The following is a 20,822-nucleotide window of genomic DNA, read 5'->3' on the forward strand; positions in this document are numbered from 1 at the left end:
ACCCATCCAAACTCCTACTCTGGCTCAATCTAAAGACGCTAAGATAGAAAGTATGTAACCTCACTGAAGGTGTGAATTTAATATGTAAGCTCACTGAATGTGTGCATTCAGTATGTAAGTTCATTGAACATGTGCATTCAGTATGTAACCTCACTGAATGTGTGCATTTAGTATGTAACCTCACTGAATGTGTGCATTTAGTATGTGACCTCACTGAATGTGTGCATTTAGTATGTAAGTTCATTGAACATGTGCATTCAGTATGTAACCTCACTGAATGTGTGCATTTAGTATGTAACCTCACTGAATGTGTGCATTTAGTATGTAACCTCACTGAATGTGTGCATTCATATGCTTCACTCACTTATCAGCCCTGCTCCAAACACCCAATATATCATACGATTTTTAACACTCAAAGACCATCAAAGAGACATACCCCACTCAAATATTGAATCAATCTTTATTTATATTAAATTAAAAATATATTTTTTGACAGATTCATGTAACAAATATGAGGAACAGTACTTCCATGGTATAAAGCTTTAGGTATGGTCTAAAGTTCAGTGGAGAGCGGTAGCCAGTGCTGCCAACATTCTGTGGGGAGGCAGAGAATAGGAGCTAGAGAGGCTGAACCGGAAAAAGGAAGGGACACACTGTGTCTCTGTCAGTGTTTGACGACATTTATAAATAAGCATGCAGTTAAATCAAACATTACATCAAAATAACTTTAGTAGTTTTTGTTCACATACTGTACAGGCCAGTTAAGTGGGAGGTGCCTCACAATATTGATCTCAATTTCTCCATCTTCCAATTCAACCTAGATGTCTTGGAACATGGAAATCGTGGAAAATGTTGGCTCAGGGGTGAATGTACATTTGCACACTGGACTGATAAACAAGCAGATAGATGGACTGGATAGCACACGACTGAAATAGAAAATGAGCTGAAACATATCTTGTCAGGTCGAGTTGGCAACACTGCTCTGAAGTATTTTGAGAGAAAGAGAGGGGGAGAGAGAGAGGGAGCGAGGGAGAGAGAGAGAGAGAGAGAGAGAGAGAGAGAGGTAAAAAAAGATATAAACCATTGTTAACCCCAACACAGATATTAAATAGAGAACTCACAGAGAGATGCTTCATACAGGTCAACTAGCCAGTTTCACAGGCGACTGCCCAACAGGGGTGTTTAACATTTCAAATCAAAATGTACCCCCCAAAGTACACCTACAGTACACACAGAAGCTATGTCATATCTAACGCTGATATCTGATAAACAGATAAGAAGGGAAAAATAACAAGAAAAGAAAAGAACGTGACACGGAGAGAAAAGTGGTAAAAAGTCAAAGCATTCTCCTCCTATGTACACATTTCAGCGGGTCGCCTCGTCTCAGTGCTTTATAAAAATACTATTCACATTTTGTCATGGGACAATAGTGTGCTCAATCTGGTGGAAAGTCCAAATGACTGTACAATTACATTGGTTTGATAGGTATATCAATTTCAACACAAAAAAATGGAACCTAAAGAATGAGTCCTCTCTAATACAACAATTTGTGCAATTAAGATGATATTAAGATTGTGTCAAATTTTCAGGATGTATTGAAATATTATCCGAAGATAATACTGAATAAGGTGACGTGTGTTGCGGCTGTAAAAACCCTCATTCATGTTATTAAATACACTTTATCAACACAACACAATAAAAGAAACATAAGTATTTTTGAATATGTTGAAATAGTTAAAAAAAAACATTGACAGGCCTAAACATCGGACATGATAAATATGACTAAATTAACAGTAGAAGTCAGGATGACTATGAATCCTATACTGAACAGTAAAGATGAATCCTATACTGAACAGTAAAGATGAATCCTATACTGAACAGTAAAGATGAATCCTATATTGAACAGTAAAGATGAGTCCTATACTGAACTGTAAAGATGAATCCTATAGTGAACAGTAAAGATGAATCCTATACTGAACAGTAAAGATGAATCCTATAGTGAACAGTAAAGATGAATCCTATATTGAACAGTAAAGATGAATCCTATATTGAACAGTAAAGATGAATCCTATATTGAAAAGTAAAGATGAATCCTATACTGAACAGTAAAGATGAATCCTATATTGAACAGTAAAGATGAATCCTATATTGAACAGTAAAGATGAATCCTATATTGAACAGTAAAGATGAATCCTATATTGAACAGTAAAGATGAATCCTATACTGAACAGTAAAGATGAATCCTATAGTGAACAGTAAAGATGAATCCTATATTGAACAGTAAAGATGAATCCTATACTGAACAGTAAAGATGAATCCTATATTGAACAGTAAAGATGAATCCTATATTGAACAGTAAAGATGAATCCTATAGTGAACAGTAAAGATGAATCCTATATTGAACAGTAAAGATGAATCCTATATTGAACAGTAAAGATGAATCCTATATTGAAAAGTAAAGATGAATCCTATATTGAACAGTAAAGATGAATCCTATACTGAACAGTAAAGATGAATCCTATAGTGAACAGTAAAGATGAATCCTATATTGAACAGTAAAGATGAATCCTATACTGAACAGTAAAGATGAATCCTATATTGAACAGTAAAGATGAATCCTATACTGAACAGTAAAGATGAATCCTATATTGAACAGTAAAGATGAATCCTATATTGAACAGTAAAGATGAATCCTATACTGAACAGTAAAGATGAATCCTATATTGAACAGTAAAGATGAATCCTATACTGAACAGTAAAGATGAATCCTATAGTGAACAGTAAAGATGAGTCCTATATTTGACAGTAAGTGTGTATGTTTGTGAATGAACTGTATACAGTGGTGTAAGGTATTAAACACTTAAACCTTTCCATGGTGTGTTCAACCTTAACAACAGGAAGTTCCTACAGAATTTGTGCTACTGATTTCATTCCAAATCCAAACAGCAATAGAAGCTGTCCCTCAAACCATCTATCCTTGGGATAAAAATGGAAAATACTATTAATTGAACTAACAAATACTCAGGGTAAAGAGCAATAGTACTCACATTGAGGTATCAGGCATGATGATATAGTATTAGGTACAACAGGCATAGCTAATACACTTCTAATACAGTTCTACTTGCGCTGCTGATTGTGTCATAGAATACTTTCCAGCTACATACTGTATAGGAGAATACTAAGGGGCCAAAACCTTTCCAACTACATACTGTATAGGATAATACTAAGGGGCCAAAACCTTTCCAACTACATACTGTATAGGATAATACCAAGGGGCCAAAACCTTTCCAACTACATACTGTATAGGATAATACTAAGGGGCCAAAACCTTTCCAACTACATACTGTATAGGATAATACTAAGGGGCCAAAACCTTTCCAACTACATACTGTATAGGATAATACTAAGGGGCCAAAACCTTTCCAACTACATACTGTATAGGATAATACTAAGGGGCCAAAACCTTTCCAACTACATACTGTATAGGATAATACCAAGGGGCCAAAACCTTTCCAACTACATACTGTATAGGATAATACTAAGGGGCCAAAACCTTTCCAACTACATACTGTATAGGATAATACCAAGGGGCCAAAACCTTTCCAACTACATACTGTATAGGATAATACTAAGGGGCCAAAACCTTTCCAACTACATACTGTATAGGATAATACCAAGGGGCCAAAACCTTTCCAACTACATACTGTATAGGATAATACTAAGGGGCCAAAACCTTTCCAACTACATACTGTATAGGATAATACCAAGGGGCCAAAACCTTTCCAACTACATACTGTATAGGAGAATACCAAGGGGCCAAAACCTTTCCAACTACATACTGTATAGGAGAATACCAAGGGGCCAAAACCTTTCCAACTACATACTGTATAGGATAATACCAAGGGGCCAAAACCTTTCCAACTACATACTGTATAGGATAATACTAAGGGGCCAAAACCTTTCCAACTACATACTGTATAGGAGAATACCAAGGGGCCAAAACCTTTCCAACTACATACTGTATAGGAGAATACCAAGGGGCCAAAACCTTTCCAACTACATACTGTATAGGAGAATAGCAAGGGGCCAAAACCTTTCCAACTACATACTGTATAGGAGAATACTAAGGGGCCAAAACCTTTCCAACTACATACTGTATAGGAGAATACCAAGGGGCCAAAACCTTTCCAACTACATACTGTATAGGAGAATACTAAGGGGCCAAAACCTTTCCAACTACATACTGTATAGGAGATTCCTAAGGGGCCAAAACCTTTCCAACTACATACTGTATAGGAGAATACCAAGGGGCCAAAACCTTTCCAACCAGGTAAAGACCTCAACTTCAAGACTGAGAAAGATGGCATAAATTGGCTGTTATCTGGTTGAACGTCACATAACTAGATTACAACCAAGTACAGATGTCGTTTTCTGGTAGATAAAGAGACGTCAAAAACTAGCGTTGCTATTTGAACAAAATGGCGGACAGTGAATATTGAGCCAAACTGTCGGCAGCTATGGTGTCCGTATTAGGACTGGCTCAGGGTCATAACAGGCTCTCCTAATATGAACACTGAAAAAGAGACTGTTTTTTCACTGGTTTTGAAAATCATAGAATTTGCAATCTGCCATTTCAGTCCTTGGGGAAAAATGAATTGAAAACACAACATGAATTCTTCACATTGAAATAAAATGTAATTCCAGTTTGCAGAACTATTCGGGTTCAAAGGCAGTACAAAATAATTGTCGTCATAACCAGAGGCAATAGAAAGACAGGAAGCAGACAATTAGCACATAAATATGAAGACTTGTCATTCAGTACTTCAGTATGTCCCCAAGTTTCTCTCTATTCTGTTTCCTTCACATATCTCAACCTTGTAGGTGTAAATGTGAAATGCATTTGAAATAATCATGTTGTGAGGATTATTACAACTAAGAAAAAACACGTTCTTTTTAATATTTTTCACTTCCTGCTAGTTGGATCAATGTGCTCCATGTGGGCTAAAACAAACACCCACAGTGCAGCAGAAACATATAAATAACCCTCCCTCCTCTCTGCCACAAGGACAGCTGGGACACGTCTCCTTACGCTGTATGATGAAATATAGATAAGGTAAAGGCAAATGGAGTAGGAAATTAAACAACGAACATGCATGGCTCCATAAAAGCAGTGTAACCAAATGACTCTGAAACTGAAGTTTTACCGGCGGTCATGGATGTTCCACTTAGCAGCAGAAGCTGTCTGGCAGTATTCTCATAGGTGTTTATGAGGCATCAGTAGTACAGGTAACTGTTCCTAAGTCACTATTTATTCTAAATGGTCAGATACACATTACTTTTAATCACTGGTCCTGCCCGAGTGGCGCAGCGGTCTAAGGCACTGCATCTCAGTACTAAAGGTGTCACTACAGACCCTGGTTCGATTCCAGGCTGTATCACAAATGGCCATGATTGAGAGTCCCATAGGGTGGCGCAAATTGGCCCAGCGTGGTATGGGTTTGGCCGGAGTAGGCCGTCATTATAAATAAGAATTTGTTCTTAACTGACTTGCCTAGTTAAATAACATAAAAAAACATTTCCATTTGGTACTAGTCATACACTTCACATTAAGGTTGGGGTAAGTTCAGTATCCAATTTAATCGAGTTAATTAATAAAAGTCAATTTTAAGTCATGAATTAAATTTGTATTTGCTGAATTGACAACTGAACTGACCCTTCTTCATGTAGCCCTCGTCTCGGAGTAACGGAGAGACTTGCGGTGAAGTCACACAAGAAGATTCTGTGCCAAATCTCTGGAAGTTGACATTTTGGATTTAGAATGAGGAGTTGGTAATCCTATCGCTGTATAGAGGTGAACTGAGAGTTGTCAGGGAGAGAGAGAGGAGGCTAGCTGACTGTCAGTGGGCTTAGTTTAGTAAAGCAGCACTAAACTACTACCTCTATAGAGGACTAGTTCTGTGGTTAAACTACTACCTCTATAGAGGACTAGTTCTGTGGTTAAACTACTACCTCTATAGATGACTAGTTCTGTGGTTAAACCACTACCTCTATAGAGGACTAGTTCTGTGGTTAAACTACTACCTCTAGACTTTCTGTGGTAAACCACTACCTCTAAGAGGACTAGCTCTGTGGTTAACCTCAACCACACACCCCCCCTCCCTCCCTCCCTCCCTCCCTCCCTCCCTCCCTCCCTCCCTCCCTCCCTCCCTCCCTCCCTCCCTCCCTCCCTCCCTCCATGTGAATCTGTCTCTATGGAATCTGTCGCTCATCCAGGCCTCCACTAGGACACCCTCCACCTCCTCTCTCTGTGTCTCAGCCACTGGTCATTATGCAGACCGTAGCGAGTTATAACGGAGACTATTTTTCATGCTACAGCAGTCCTCCTCATTATCCTCTCATTTGCATTGCAAACTGTTACTACAAACTCTGTATCCCTGTGTCAGGCTACAATCTGCATAGCTTAATTTCCTCGCAGTGATGAATCTCTTCCGAGACATTGAGAAAAAATCCTATGTCATTCCATTGAAGCCAGTGATAAAGGAACTTTTACAGAGTTATTTGTAAAGCTGTCCACATGGTTTACAGTAGTTTAGACATGATAAGAGCTTTCAAGTTAAGCTACCCACGTGGTTTACAGTAGTTTAGACGTGATAAGAGCTTTCAAGTTAAGCTTCCCACGTGGTTTACAGTAGTTTAGACGTGATAAGAGCTTTCAAGTTAAGCTTCCCACGTGGTTTACAGTAGTTTAGACATGATGAGAGCTTTCAAGTTAAGCTACCCACGTGGTTTACAGTAGTTTAGACGTGATAAGAGCTTTCAAGTTAAGCTTCCCACGTGGTTTACAGTAGTTTAGACGTGATAAGAGCTTTCAAGTTAAGCTACCCACATGGTTTACAGTAGTTTAGACTTGATAAGAGCTTTCAAGTTAAGCTACCCAAATGGTTTACAGTAGTTCAGACATAATAAGCTCTTTCAAGTTAAGCTACCTACATGACTTACAGTAGTTTAGACTTGTTAAGTTCAAGTTAAGCTACCCACATGGTTTACAGTAGTTTAGACGTAATAAGCTCTTTCAAGTTAAGCTACCCACATGGTTTACAGTAGTTTAGATGTGATAAGAGCTTTCAAGTTAAGCTACCCACGTGGTTTACAGTAGTTTAGACGTGATAAGAGCTTTCAAGTTAAGCTTCCCACGTGGTTTACAGTAGTTTAGACGTGATAAGAGCTTTCAAGTTAAGCTTCCCACGTGGTTTACAATAGTTTAGACGTGATAAGAGCTTTCAAGTTAAGCTACCCACATGGTTTACAGTAGTTTAGACTTGATAAGAGCTTTCAAGTTAAGCTACCCACATGGTTTACAGTAGTTTAGACTTGTTAAGTTCAAGTTAAGCTACCCACATGGTTTACAGTAGTTTAGACGTAATAAGCTCTTTCAAGTTAAGCTACCCACATGGTTTACAGTAGTTTAGACGTGATAAGAGCTTTCAAGTTAAGCTACCCACGTGGTTTACAATAGTTTAGACGTGATAAGAGCTTTCAAGTTAAGCTTCCCACGTGGTTTACAGTAGTTTAGACGTGATAAGAGCTTTCAAGTTAAGCTTCCCACGTGGTTTACAGTAGTTTAGACGTGATAAGAGCTTTCAAGTTAAGCTTCCCACGTGGTTTACAATAGTTTAGACGTGATAAGAGCTTTCAAGTTAAGCTACCCACATGGTTTACAGTAGTTTAGACTTGATAAGAGCTTTCAAGTTAAGCTACCCACATGGTTTACAGTAGTTTAGACGTGATAAGCTCTTTCAAGTTAAGCTACCCACATGGTTTACAGTAGTTTAGACGTGATAAGCTCTTTCAAGTTAAGCTACCCACATGGTTTACAGTAGTTTAGACGTAATAAGCTCTTTCAAGTTAAGCTACCTACATGATTTACAGTAGTTTAGACATGATAAGCTCTTTCAAGTTAAGCTACCTACATGACTTACAGTAGTTTAGACGTGATAAGCTCTTTCAAGTGAACAACGTAACAGTGAATGCCACACCCACAAACATTATCCAATGGATGACCTGCGTTGTACATACAGGTAAGTAGCTGACGTTTTTAACACATTATATAAATAATTGTGAAAATTAAATAGAGTAAACATTAAATAATACATGTTGAAAATGGTACAAGGCTTGGTCACCACAGAGTTAGTTACCTTAAATACTGTAAGAGGTGAGTAACACTGAAGTGATGGTGATGCAATATCTACAATATGTAGCTCCTTTGTGAGGAACATTTCAACATACATTAGTGGTTGGTTGTCTTTCCATCTCTCTCTCTCTCCAGTTCATTTTGTCGCAACAACAGTCATGCAAAACACTGTGCTCGGTATAACACCCCTAGTCGACACGCTTCTGCCTGTCCGTCTGCGTTCCTCATCGTGGTTCCCTCGTACCGTCCTGAGAGTCCTGACACCATCCATGTCTGTGTAGAGAACAGTACATATGGTCATACTGCCTCCATATTGTGTGGTTCCTCGATGCTCCTTTCACAAACACCACCACCGCTGCCAGTCCAGCTTATGTACAGCGTCAGAGGTTAACATGGCTAGCACTGGTCTTTACCTAGAGCAGTTATTACTGTTGTTACTGTACCAGTTAGGGGCTAGAGTGGAGATAAGGAGGTGGAGCCTGGTAGTGTGTTGGTTGGTGGCACTCTGAGTAGGGTCTGCTAGCTCCTTCTCTGGAGAACGCTAGCTAGTTAGCTAGTTAGCGCAGGTGATGGATGGTGGGATGTCGTGGGGAGGGGGTTTTGGGGAGGCTCTCGTGACTGTTTGAAGGACTGAGGAAGGGACAGAGGAACCGGAGAAGGCTGGGTACTGGCTGGTCCAGGAGCTGGAGGAAGGTGGGTTGGGACCTCACTTCTATACCACTGTGTTCCTCTGTCGGTACGGGGGAGGGGGCAGAACCGTGCCCGGCTTGGGATTGGACGAGAACTCTGATAGGTACTCGGGGGTTTCGGCCACCACCGGCCTGATGCAGCCATTCCGTTTGTAGAACAACTTTCCATTGGTGGTTCCCGCCTCAAGGGTGCTGCCTGCCTGGTTTGTAGCGCTGTTCAACGGCTTGGGTGGCAGGCTGTGCTGCCAGTACTCTGGATTGTCAAAGGTCACCTTGAGCTTCTTGCCTGCTGGTTTGCCTCCCGCCTGGTGCCCCTGTCCCTGCTTCAGTACACTGCCAGGGTGGGTGGTGTGCCCCTGGTAGGCTGGTATAACACTTCTCTGGTCCTCGGGCGCTGATGTGGAAATGGGACCTTTCTTGACACTTGACCTTTCAGGGTGGTAAACCTGGGTGGCAGAGGGCCCACCACCACACTGGATTAGGTGGGACTGGTGTCCCTGAAGGCCCAGGTGGGTCCGTTGTGGTGAGTTGCCAGATAGGGCCGAGTGGCCAGGTTTGACACCAACACTGTGGAGCTTGTGAATGTGGTGACCCGGCGGTGGGTGATGGCAGCCTCCCTGCAGCCCAGAAGGGGAGCTCTCTGTCGGTACAACGGGGTAGTAAGGAAGGCCAGTCTGGATGGTGAGTTGGGGATAGGAGCCTGTACTGATAGTCGAGGCTGTACTCTGCGATGGGAGACCACCGTTCTTTCTCAGGACCAGGTCTCCCGGGTTGTGGAAGGTGTTGAGGTAGAGAGGCTCGTTGATGTACTCGTCTTCGGCCCCCGTGGGCTTGCTGTTGGGTGTGCTGTGGTAGGCCGGGTTGTCCAGCGCGTGGACCTCGCCATTCTTGCGCCGCGCCACGAATGGGTTCTCCTCGATCGGTTTCAGATAGTCTAGAGAGAAGGAGAGAGAGAGATAGAGATAGAGAGAAAGAAAGAGATAAAACAATAAATAACGTGAGAGAGAGAGAGAGAAAGAAGAGCAAGAGAGAGAAAATGAGAAGAGGATAGTTCACCAAAGATCACTGAGCAGATCCACATCAAGGCCTGAAGGCCACCTTGCCAACCCTTTCCTTGGCAGTCTCCTCTCCCAGCAGCCTGAGGGGAACCAGCAGCTCCAGTTCTGTACTGCTGCCTGACAGACACTATAATAGTATGGGGTGGAATCTATCTGTTTCACGCTCCTCCACTCTTCCACTCCTCTACCCCTCCACTCCACTCCTCTACCCCATCCACTCCACTCCTCTACCCCTCCACTCCACTCCTCTACCCCATCCACTCCACTCCTCTACCCCATCCACTCCACTCCTCTATCCCTCTACCCCTCCACTCCTCTATCCCTCTACCCCTCCACTCCTCTACCCCTCCACTCCACTCCTCTACCCCATCCACTCCACTCCTCTACCCCATCCACTCCACTCCTCTATCCCATCCACTCCACTCCTCTATCCCTCTACCCCTCCACTCCTCTATCCCTCTACCCCTCCACTCCTCTACCCCTCCACTCCACTCCTCTACCCCTCCACTCCACTCCTCTACCCCTCCACTCCACTCCTCTACCCCTCCACTCCACTCCTCTACCCCATCCACTCCACTCCTCTATCCCTCTACCCCTCCACTCCTCTATCCCTCTACCCCTCCACTCCTCTATCCCTCTACCCCACCACTCCTCTATCCCTCTACCCCTCCACTCCACTCCTCTACCCCTCCACTCCACTCCTCTATCCCTCTACCACACCACTCCACTCCTCTACCCCTCCACTCCACTCCTCTACCCCTCCACTCCACTCCTCTATCCCTCTACCCCTCCACTCCTCTATCCCTCTACCCCACCACTCCTCTATCCCTCTACCCCTCCACTCCACTCCTCTACCCCTCCACTCCACTCCTCTATCCCTCTACCACACCACTCCACTCCTCTACCCCTCCACTCCACTCCTCTATCCCTCTATCCCACTCCTCTACCCCTCCACTCCTCTATCCCTTTACCCCTCCACTCCACTACTCCAATCCTCTACCCCTCCACTCCACTCCTCTATCCCTCTACCCCACCACCCCACTCCTCTACCCCTCCACTCCACTCCTCTACCCCTCCACTCCACTCCTCTACCCCTCCACTCCTCCACCCCTCTAACCCTCCACTCCACTCATCTACCCATCCACCCCTCCACTTCATTCCTCCACCCCTCCATTCCTCCATTCCCCTACTCCACTCTGGTGCTCAACCGCCACTCCACTCCTCTACTCCTCCACCCCTCCACTCATCCACTCATCCACTCCTCCACTCCTCCACCCCTCCACTCCTCCACTCCTTTACTCCTCCACTCCTCTACTCCTCCACCCCTCCACCCCTCCACTCATCCACTCCTCCACCCCTCCACTCCTTTACTACTCCACTCCTCTACTCCTCCACTCCACTCCTCCACTCCACTCCTCTACCCCTCCACCCCTCCACTCCTCTACCCCTCCCCTCCTCTACTCATCTACCCCTCCACTCCACTCCCCCTCCACTCCACTCCTCTATCCCTCTACCACACCACTCCACTCCTCTACCCCTCCACTCCACTCCTCTATCCCTCTACCCCACTCCTCCACTCCTCTACCCCTCCACTCCTCTATCCCTTTACCCCTCCACTCCACTCCTCCACTCCTCTACCCCTCCACTCCACTCCTCTATCCCTCTACCCCTCCACTCCACTCCTCTACCCCTCCACTCCTCCACCCCTCCACTCCTCTACCCCTCCATTCCTCCATTCCCCTACTCCACTCTGGTGCTCAACCGTCACTCCACTCCTCTACTCCTCCACTCCTCCACCCCTCCACTCATCCACTCCTCTACCCCTCCACTCCTCCACTCCTCTACTCCTCCACTCCTCGACTCCTCCACTCCACTCCTCTACCCCTCCACCCCTCCACTCCTCTACCCCTCTACTCCTCCACTCATCCGCCCCTCCACCCCTCCACTCCTCCACTCCTCCACTCCTCCACTCCTCTACCCCTCCACTCCTCTACCCCTCCACTCCTCTATCCCTCTACCCCACCACCCCACTCCTCTACCCCTCCACTCCACTCCACTCCTCTACCCCTCTACCCCTCCACTCCACTCCACTCCTCTACCCCTCCACTCCTCCACCCCTCCACTCCTCTACCCCTCCATTCCTCCATTCCCCTACTCCACTCTGGTGCTCAACCGTCACTCCACTCCTCTACTCCTCCACTCCTCCACCCCTCCACTCATCCACTCCTCCACTCCTCCACTCCTCTACTCCTCCACTCCTCCACTCCTCCACTCCACTCCTCTACCCCTCCACTCCTCTACCCCTCCACTCCTCCACTCCTCTACTCCTCTACCCCTCCACTCCTCTACCCCTCTACCCCTCCACTCCTCCACTCCTCTACCCCTCTACTCCTCCACTCCTCTACCCCTCTACTCCTCCACTCATCCACTCCTCTACCCCTCCACTCCACTCCTCCACCCCTCCACTCCACTCCTCCACTCCTCCACTCCTCTACCCCTCCGCCCCTCCACCCCTCCGCCCCTCCACTCCTTCAGACCCTGACACTGCATCAGTTTTGTTTCTCTGGTTTTAGTTTTATTTCCAGCTTCTCCACAAATCAAAGTTGCATGAGACTGACAGAGTGAAAACAGCCTATGATCAAAGCCTGAAGTAGTAATATCTAAGCTAAAGCTGGTGTTTACAATGCTCAGAGTCAGCGAACAATATAATGGCAATCTAAAGATGTAGAACAATGTAGAATCATACTGTTATGCTAAAACTAGTACAGTAGGCTATTGTCCAGAGAGGTTAGAGACAGAGGTACAGTGACTATAGTAGTGAATGAAGGTTTTGAATGAAGTGGTGCAGGCCCTACCACTACAGAGCAAGACACTACCCCTGCTACAGAAAACTAGGTCCTGTTAAACTGGTGTTAAACTGGTGTTGAACTGTTGAAGTGTTCTGTTTTTCCACCCGGCTTCAAAGGATCAAACAAAGCTACGCTCTTTTCACTGAGCCCTCATAGGAGTAACTGGTTGAACTGACAAGCTGTCTTACGTCTAGTAAGTGTCTCCTAGCTTCAGGCGTGTCTAGACGTTGACTCTTAGGTCTAGATCTGTCTAGGATCTAGGCTTGGGTTTCCAGGACACAGATAAGCCTAGCTATTCCAATGGAGATTCTTCATTGTGCATGTTTTTTAGTTCAGGACTAAGCCAGCCACAGATGGTCTACCTACCTGATGAGGTCTTATCCTTCATGGGGGTCATGTAGCCATCCTCGTCCGTGTCCCCCCGGGGCCCCACACCCCGGTCCCCCAGGAACACGGTAGGGTCGGCACTGTAGCGCTGCCCGTTGTTGTCCTCTGCCCCGGGCCTTGTCTGGGTCTTCTTCTTGTGCAGCGTGCCGTTGCAGCGCTGGTCCTCCAGGGCGTCCAGGGCTGCCCCCTGCGTACCTGCAGGATCTGGAGAGGAGACACAAGCCGGGGACGCTCCCGATGCCAGGCCCTCCTCAGGGGTCGAGCCTGAACCGTCCCGGTACCCAAACTGGTTCTGGGGAAAGAGGGGAGAAGGGACAATGTGAGAGGAACACATTAACTCCAATGTAGGAGGACTAACGCTAATTTTACAAAGCCGCTCTTACAAATCAAGGATGTTTTTCATTTATTTAATCTAGTTTATTATTCTCATTGAGATGAACATCTCTTACAAGAGAGGACCTGTATAGTTACTCTGAAATCAAATCTGGACCAGAGTTACGAGAGAAAACATTTGATTCCATGAACCAACATGTGAATTAAATGTATCTGTGGCTGATTTCCAGGGTATAGTTTGGTTCAAAGGTCTCTAAGAAAGAAGGAGGAAAAAACAGAGTTGGTATTTAAAAACCTGACCCCTAGGAACAACAACAATAACAACAACAAACATATTACATGACTTATAGGGCAAGTATATTTCCTGATATTTTCCAGGATAGCTCCAAGCTATTAGAGCTGGGCCAGCTTGCCAGAGTTTCTACTAGAAAGCGATTCACCTGCCCGCAATGTTTTACTGCTAATATTAGTCACCTTCTGGGAAGCCACAGAGGGAGAGAGAGGGGGGGAGAAATCCTGGGGGCCGGCCTCTCACTCCCACCCACCTATTCCCTCTGTCCTCTCTCCATCACTCCATCGCTCTGCAATCATCTCTTCTCCTCTCCTCCTCCAGCCCAACCTCTCTATTCATCCCTCTCTCCCGTCAAGTTTTTAAAAGGCCCCCATTATCCTCTCCTCCGGTGAGGTTCAATCAGAACAGCAAATTAGTCAGAATTAAACTCTGTCCCAAATGGCACCCTATTCCCTTTATAGTGCACTACTTCTGACCAGAACTCAAAACAACTCAAAAGAAGTGCACTGTATAGGCAAGGGGGGCCATTTGGGACACATCCTAGCTAGTCTATTTTATTCACTGTGCCAGCGGAGCCAGTGTTCCAATTCAAAGTGAACATATTTCACTTTGCAATTTTCTCCCATGACTCCCTGTCCTATTCATAGTCCTAGACTGTTTGACTGCATAATGAAAAAGTGTTTCAGTCAGAAGATTGACCTTTGACATATCAGATGTGTGGGTGCCTGTGTCCAGGTCCCCAGGGCCATGGCATGACCGCCAGCATGAGAGCACACGGGCACACAGTCAATATGAGATGCAGGAGCGTGGTCGAGGCAGAGCGGTGTCGAGCGGCAGTGTAAATAGCCAAGCCCAGGACTCATAGTCTCTGAGCAAACGGTGGCGGCGCTTTAGTAGAGAGGCTGCTATTTACACACGGAGGCCGGCGAAATGAAACAGGAGGCCTGGAGAGCGGATGGATAAAGAGGCCAGGGTCGGAGGTGACACACTGGGACACAGAGATGGAGAATAGCTGGAGGAGATATACTGGGATAGAGAGAGAGAGAGAGAGAGAGAGAGAGAGAGAGAGAGAGAGAGAGAGAGAGAGAGAGAGAGAGAGAGAACTGGAGGAGATATACTGGGACAGAGAGAGAGAGGGAGAAGAACTGAAGGAGATACACTGGGACAGAGAGAGAGGGAGAAGAACTGGAGGAGATACACTGGGACAGAGAGAGAGGGAGAAGAACAGGAGGAGATACACTGGGACAGAGAGAGAGAGGGAGAAGAACTGAAGGAGATACACTGGGACAGAGAGAGAGGGAGAAGAACTGGAGGAGATATACTGGGACAGAGTGAGAGGGAGAAGAACTGGAGGAGATACACTGGGACAGAGAGAGAGAGGGAAAAGAACTGAAGGAGATACACTGGGACAGAGAGAGAGGGAGAAGAACTGAAGGAGATACACTGGGACAGAGAGAGAGGGAGAAGAACTGGAGGAGATACACTGGGACAGAGAGAGAGAGAGAAGAACTGGAGGAAATACACTGGGACAGAGAGAGAGAGAGAAGAACTGGAGGAGATACACTGGGACAGAGAGAGAGGGAGAAGAACTGGAGGAGATATACTGGGACAGAGTGAGAGGGAGAAGAACTGGAGGAGATACACTGGGACAGAGAGAGAGGGAGAAGAACTGGAGGAGATATACTGGGACAGAGAGAGAGGGAGAAGAACTGGAGGAGATATACTGGGACAGAGTGAGAGGGAGAAGAACTGAAGGAGATACACTGGGACAGAGAGAGAGGGAGAAGAACTGGAGGAGATATACTGGGACAGAGTGAGAGGGAGAAGAACTGGAGGAGATACACTGGGACAGAGAGAGAGAGGGAAAAGAACTGAAGGAGATACACTGGGACAGAGAGAGAGGGAGAAGAACTGAAGGAGATACACTGGGACAGAGAGGGAGAAGAACTGAAGGAGATACACTGGGACAGAGAGAGAGAGAGAAGAACTGGAGGAAATACACTGGGACAGAGAGAGAGAGAGAAGAACTGGAGGAGATACACTGGGACAGAGAGAGAAGAACTGGAGGAGATATACTGGGACAGAGAGAGAGAGAGAAGAACTGGAGGAGATACACTGGGACAGAGAGAGAGAGAGAAGAACTGGAGGAGATACACTGGGACAGAGAGAGAGAAGAACTGAAGGAGATACACTGGGACAGAGAGAGAGAGAGAGAAGAACTGGAGGAGATACACTGGGACAGAGAGAGAGAGAGAAGAACTGGAGGAGATACACTGGGACAGAGAGAGAAGAACTGGAGGAGATATACTGGGACAGAGAGAGAGAGAGAAGAACTGGAGGAGATACACTGGGACAGAGAGAGAGAGAGAAGAACTGGAGGAGATACACTGGGACAGAGAGAGAGAGAGAAGAACTGGAGGAGATACACTGGGACAGAGAGAGAGAGAGAAGAACTGGAGGAGATACACTGGGACAGAGAGAGAGAGGGAGAAGAACTGGAGGAGATACACTGGGACAGAGAGAGAAGAACTGGAGGAGATATACTGGGACAGAGAGAGAGAGAGAGAGAAGAACTGAAGGAGATACACTGGGACAGAGAGAGAGAGAGAGAGAAGAACTGGAGGAGATACACTGGGACAGAGAGAGAGGGAGAAGAACTGAAGGAGATATACTGGGACAGAGAGAGAGAGAGAGAAGAACTGGAGGAGATACACTGGGACAGAGAGAGAGAGAGAGAGAGAGAGAGAGAGAGAGAGGGAGAAGAACTGAAGGAGATACACTGGGACAGAGAGAGAGGGAGAAGGACTGTCTGGATGAATGGAAATCAGATGGAAGTGGAGGTAGGGTGTGTTACTTTCTGAGGCTGATAGGACATCGAGGAAAAGAGAGGAGGAATTACATCACAATTTACTTGTTGTGGATAGTATGTGTGTGTGGTTGTGTGTTAATTTGAGTGTGTGTGTGTGGATGTTTCTTTGCATGTGTGTGTCTGTGTGTGTGTGTGTGTGTGTGTGTGTGTGGATGTTTCTGTATGTGTGTGTGTGGGGGTGGCATTTCTGTGCATGTGTGTGTGTGTGTGGGGTGTTGTTTCTGTGCGTGTGTGTGTGTGTGTGTGTGTGTGTGTGTGTGTGTGTGTGTGTGTGTGTGTGTGTGTGTGTGTGTGTGTGTGTGTGTGCTTGCGTGCGTGCGTGCGTGCACAAGTGTGTGCTTCTACCTACCCTGTTGGAGTCGACGCGGAGCCTGGCTGTGTATGATAGTGGAGGCATGTTAAAGTGATGGGGAACCAGGTACTCCTCAGCATCCATAAAGTCCTCCACATCCTCCTCATCCAACAGGCTCTGGAAGAACTTACTGTCATTGGGGCTGGGCAGCTTCATACGGTCATCCCCCTGAGTTAAGAAACACAGATACACAACATCACATTACCGTCTACTGGGTTGTGTTCAGTAGAGCACACCGTAGCTAAATGTTTTGCTGCGCAACACCAACATTTGGGACGGTTGCGCTAACATATGCTAATGTTATTAGCATATCGTTGTAAGTAACAAGAACATTTCCCAGGACATAGACATGTCTTATATGGGCAGAAAGCTTCAATTATTGTTAATCTAACTGCACTGTCCAATTTACAGTAGCTATTACAGTGAAAAAATACCATGCTATTGTTTGTTTGAGGAGAGTGCACAACAACAAAAAACTTTTATAACGGCAACTGGTTTGATACATTCAACTCTGAAGATAAATAATGTACTTACATTCATTAATCTTGCTCCGATTTGTCATCCTGAGGGTCCCAGAGATAAAATGTAGCGTAGTTTTGTTTGATAAAATCAATTTTTATATTCAAATGTAGGAACTGGGTTCTAAAGCTTGAACGCCTGCTGTATCTGGCCCCACACCCACCCTGCCCGGCCATCTCGATGTGTCTTTTCTCACTAACTTTAAGCAGCAGCTATCTGAGCAGCTTACTGATCACTGCAGCTGTACACAGCCCATCTGTAAATAGCCCATCCAATCTACCTACCTCATCCCCATATTGTTTTTATTTACTTTTCTGCTCTTTTGTACACCATTATTTCTACTTGCACATCATCATCTGCTCATCTATCACTCCAGTGTTAATCTACTAAATTGTAATTACTTTGCTACTATGGCCTATTTATTGCCTTACCTCCTCATGCCATTTGCACACACTGTGTATAGGCTTTTTCTATTGTGTTATTGACTGTACATTTGTTTATTCCATGTGTAACTCCGTGTTGTTGTTTGTGTCGCACTGCTTTGCTTTATCTTGGCCAGGTTGCAGGTGTAAATGAGAACTTGTTCTGAGCTGGCCTACCTGGTTAAATAAAGGTGAAATCAAAAAATAAAAATAAATAAAAGGGAAGCTAATTTTCCATCATATATGACTTTCCTGGGAGTGTGTAAACTGTATTACCATATCATTTTTGTATGTTCTCTATAGTTATGTACTTGAAAATGTATCAATTGACCAATTCGGCACATTTGGGCAGACTTGAAAAAACATTTTCTGATGTATTGCAATGCGTCACTGGATCAGTCTGAAACTTTGCACATACACTGCTGCCATCTAGTGGCCAAAATCTAAATTGCGCCTAAACTGCAATATTATATTATGGCCTTTCTCTTGCATTTCAAAGAGGATAAATAAGTAAAAGAAAATCATTATTATATTTTCCCAGATTATATTCTCCTACAATAATTTCACATTTCCACTTCAAAGTGTTTCCTTTCAAATGGTATTAAGAATATGTGTATCCTTGCTTCAGGTCCTGAGCTACAGGCTGTTAGATTTGGGTATGTCGTTTTAGGCAAACATTGAAAAAAAGGGTCCGATCCCAGCTTCTACCCCTGAACAGCTAATCAAATGGCTACCCAGATTATTTGCATTGTCATCGCCCCCCCACACCCCGCTGCTGCTACTCTCTGTTTATTATCTATGCATAGTCACTTTAACTCTACCTACATGTACATACTACCTCAATTACCTCGACTAACCTGTTCCCCCGCACATTGACTCTGTACCCCCTGTACAGAGCCTCGCTCTTGTTATTTTACTGCTGCTCTTTAATTAATTGTAATTTTTATTATATTTTTTACTTATCTATTTTCACTTAACAATTATTTTTCGTAAAACTGCATTGTTAGTTAAGGGCTTGTAAGTAAGCATTTCACTGTAAGGTATTCAGCGGATGTGAAAAATACAATTTGTTTTGATTTGATTTGGAATTGGTCAAGTTCAGGCAGAGTATGCCTCAACTGTCTACTTGCTCAACATGATCCTGCTTTTTACAATAGCTTGAGTCTGTTGTGGACATGTGCATTACACCAGAGTACGCAGATATGCAGAGTAAAAAGGAAATATTTAAGATCAGCGAACTGCAATACTCCTAAACAGGGTTTTCATGCATTTCTCAGGAGTGGACTGTACTGCCTTGTGTCTCATCCACCAGTAGATCAAACAGAGAGAGAGAGCAGGGCTGAGCCGTACCTGGATGACCAGGTATCTCTGGGGATCCCGGGCCATCCTACACAACTCTGCAGCCAGCTCCTTGAACTTGGGCCTGCTGTCTGCGTCTATCATCCAGCCTGGAAGAAAGGAGACACAGCTTGTTATAAAAGAACACGTTTGATTTAGATAGTAAGGAAAAAGAAAGGGATACAGATCAGGAGTAAAAACAGGGGATAGGCCTGGGGATGGAACCCCTACCTCAGGTAGTAACAACGTGTAGTAACAACGTCCTCTGAATGCTAAGGTGCCCTGTTGCTATCTCTAATACTGTGTACTGCTCATTCAGGCCCACTAAAAGGCTTTTAGTACGTTGTGTACATTTGAGTCCCAGAGGAATAGTGTTCACTGGTCACCATGGTGACTGCTGATACCAAATAACAGAATCACCCTGAATCTTAGAATAACATGAAATACCATTCAGTCATTGGCTGACCTGAGACAATGTACAGTAGATAGTGTTAGAGAGAGAGAGAGAGAGAGAGAGAGAGAGAGAGAGAGAGAGAGAGGGAGACAGAGAGAGAGAGGAAGAGAGAGATAGAGAGAGAGAGAAAGAGACAGAGAGAGAGAGAGAGCGAGAGAGAGAGAAAAAGAAAGAGAGAGAGAGATGAAGAGAGAGAGACAAAGAGAGAGACAAAGAGAGAGGGAGAGATAAAGAAAGAGACAAAAAGAGAGAGACAAAGAGACACACAGAGAGAGAAAGAGATAGAGCAACAGAGCGAGAGAGACATGTGTGTGTGTGTGTGTGTGTGTGTGTGTGTGTGTGTGTGTGTGTGTGTGTGTGTGTGTGTGTGTGTGTGTGTGTGTGTGTGTGCAAGAGTATGTGTGTGTGTGAGTGGATTGGTGGGTGCACGTACGTGTTCATGTTTCACAAAAACACATCTAATGAATTGTTATTGGTCACATACACATATGTTAGCAGATGTTATTGTAGTGAAATGCTTGTATGAACACACACACACACACACACACACACACACACACACACACACACACACACACACACACACACACACACACACACACACACACACACACACACACATACAGACTCTCTTTCTGTTCATGTGGATGACATGACAGGAGTGGGGCAGAAGCCAGGAGCTGTCAGTTGGAACAGGGGGGGGGGGGTTGCTGCATTGCATTGTGGGTATGATGAGTGAGAGCATGGGGATTACAAATCTCTGGGGTGTCCAAGTCACTCAACATCACAGGGCATCTAGAGTGTGTTAGCACAGTGCAGTGTGCATGACTGCTACAGGTCACATTCACTGGATATTCTGTCTCTCTTTCTCACTCCCTCCCTCTCTCCTTCTCTTCCTGCCAGTCTTTATGAGTGCAATGGGGCGAGCTGAAGGGCGGTCGACCAGACAAGCTGTATCCTATATATATATCAGGCTGGCGGTTGACCAGACAAGCTGTATCCTATATATATATATCAGGCTGGCGGTTGATCAGACAAGCTGTATCCTATATATATATATATATATATA

The 20,822-nt window shown here is 45.0% G+C and overlaps 1 protein-coding gene across 2 annotated transcripts in view; it reads right to left on the minus strand.

The window, feature by feature from the left end:
* Positions 1–6,250: 6,250 nt before the first annotated feature.
* Positions 6,251–20,822, minus strand: part of LOC106574937 (receptor tyrosine-protein kinase erbB-4) — a 687,167-nt gene continuing 672,595 nt past the window's right edge. For both annotated transcript variants that reach the window (XM_045698122.1, XM_045698121.1), the window contains exons 24-27: positions 19,312–19,409; positions 17,018–17,188; positions 13,154–13,466; positions 6,251–9,814 (exon numbers count right to left, since the gene is read on the minus strand). In XM_045698122.1, coding sequence (XP_045554078.1) covers positions 8,904–9,814; positions 13,154–13,466; positions 17,018–17,188; positions 19,312–19,409 — 1,493 coding nt within the window. In that variant the 3' untranslated portion in view covers positions 6,251–8,903. The remainder of the gene's footprint in view (positions 9,815–13,153; positions 13,467–17,017; positions 17,189–19,311; positions 19,410–20,822) is intronic.

This window comes from Salmo salar, chromosome ssa16 (assembly GCF_905237065.1).
Source record: "Salmo salar chromosome ssa16, Ssal_v3.1, whole genome shotgun sequence".
Classification (NCBI taxonomy): domain Eukaryota; kingdom Metazoa; phylum Chordata; class Actinopteri; order Salmoniformes; family Salmonidae; genus Salmo; species Salmo salar.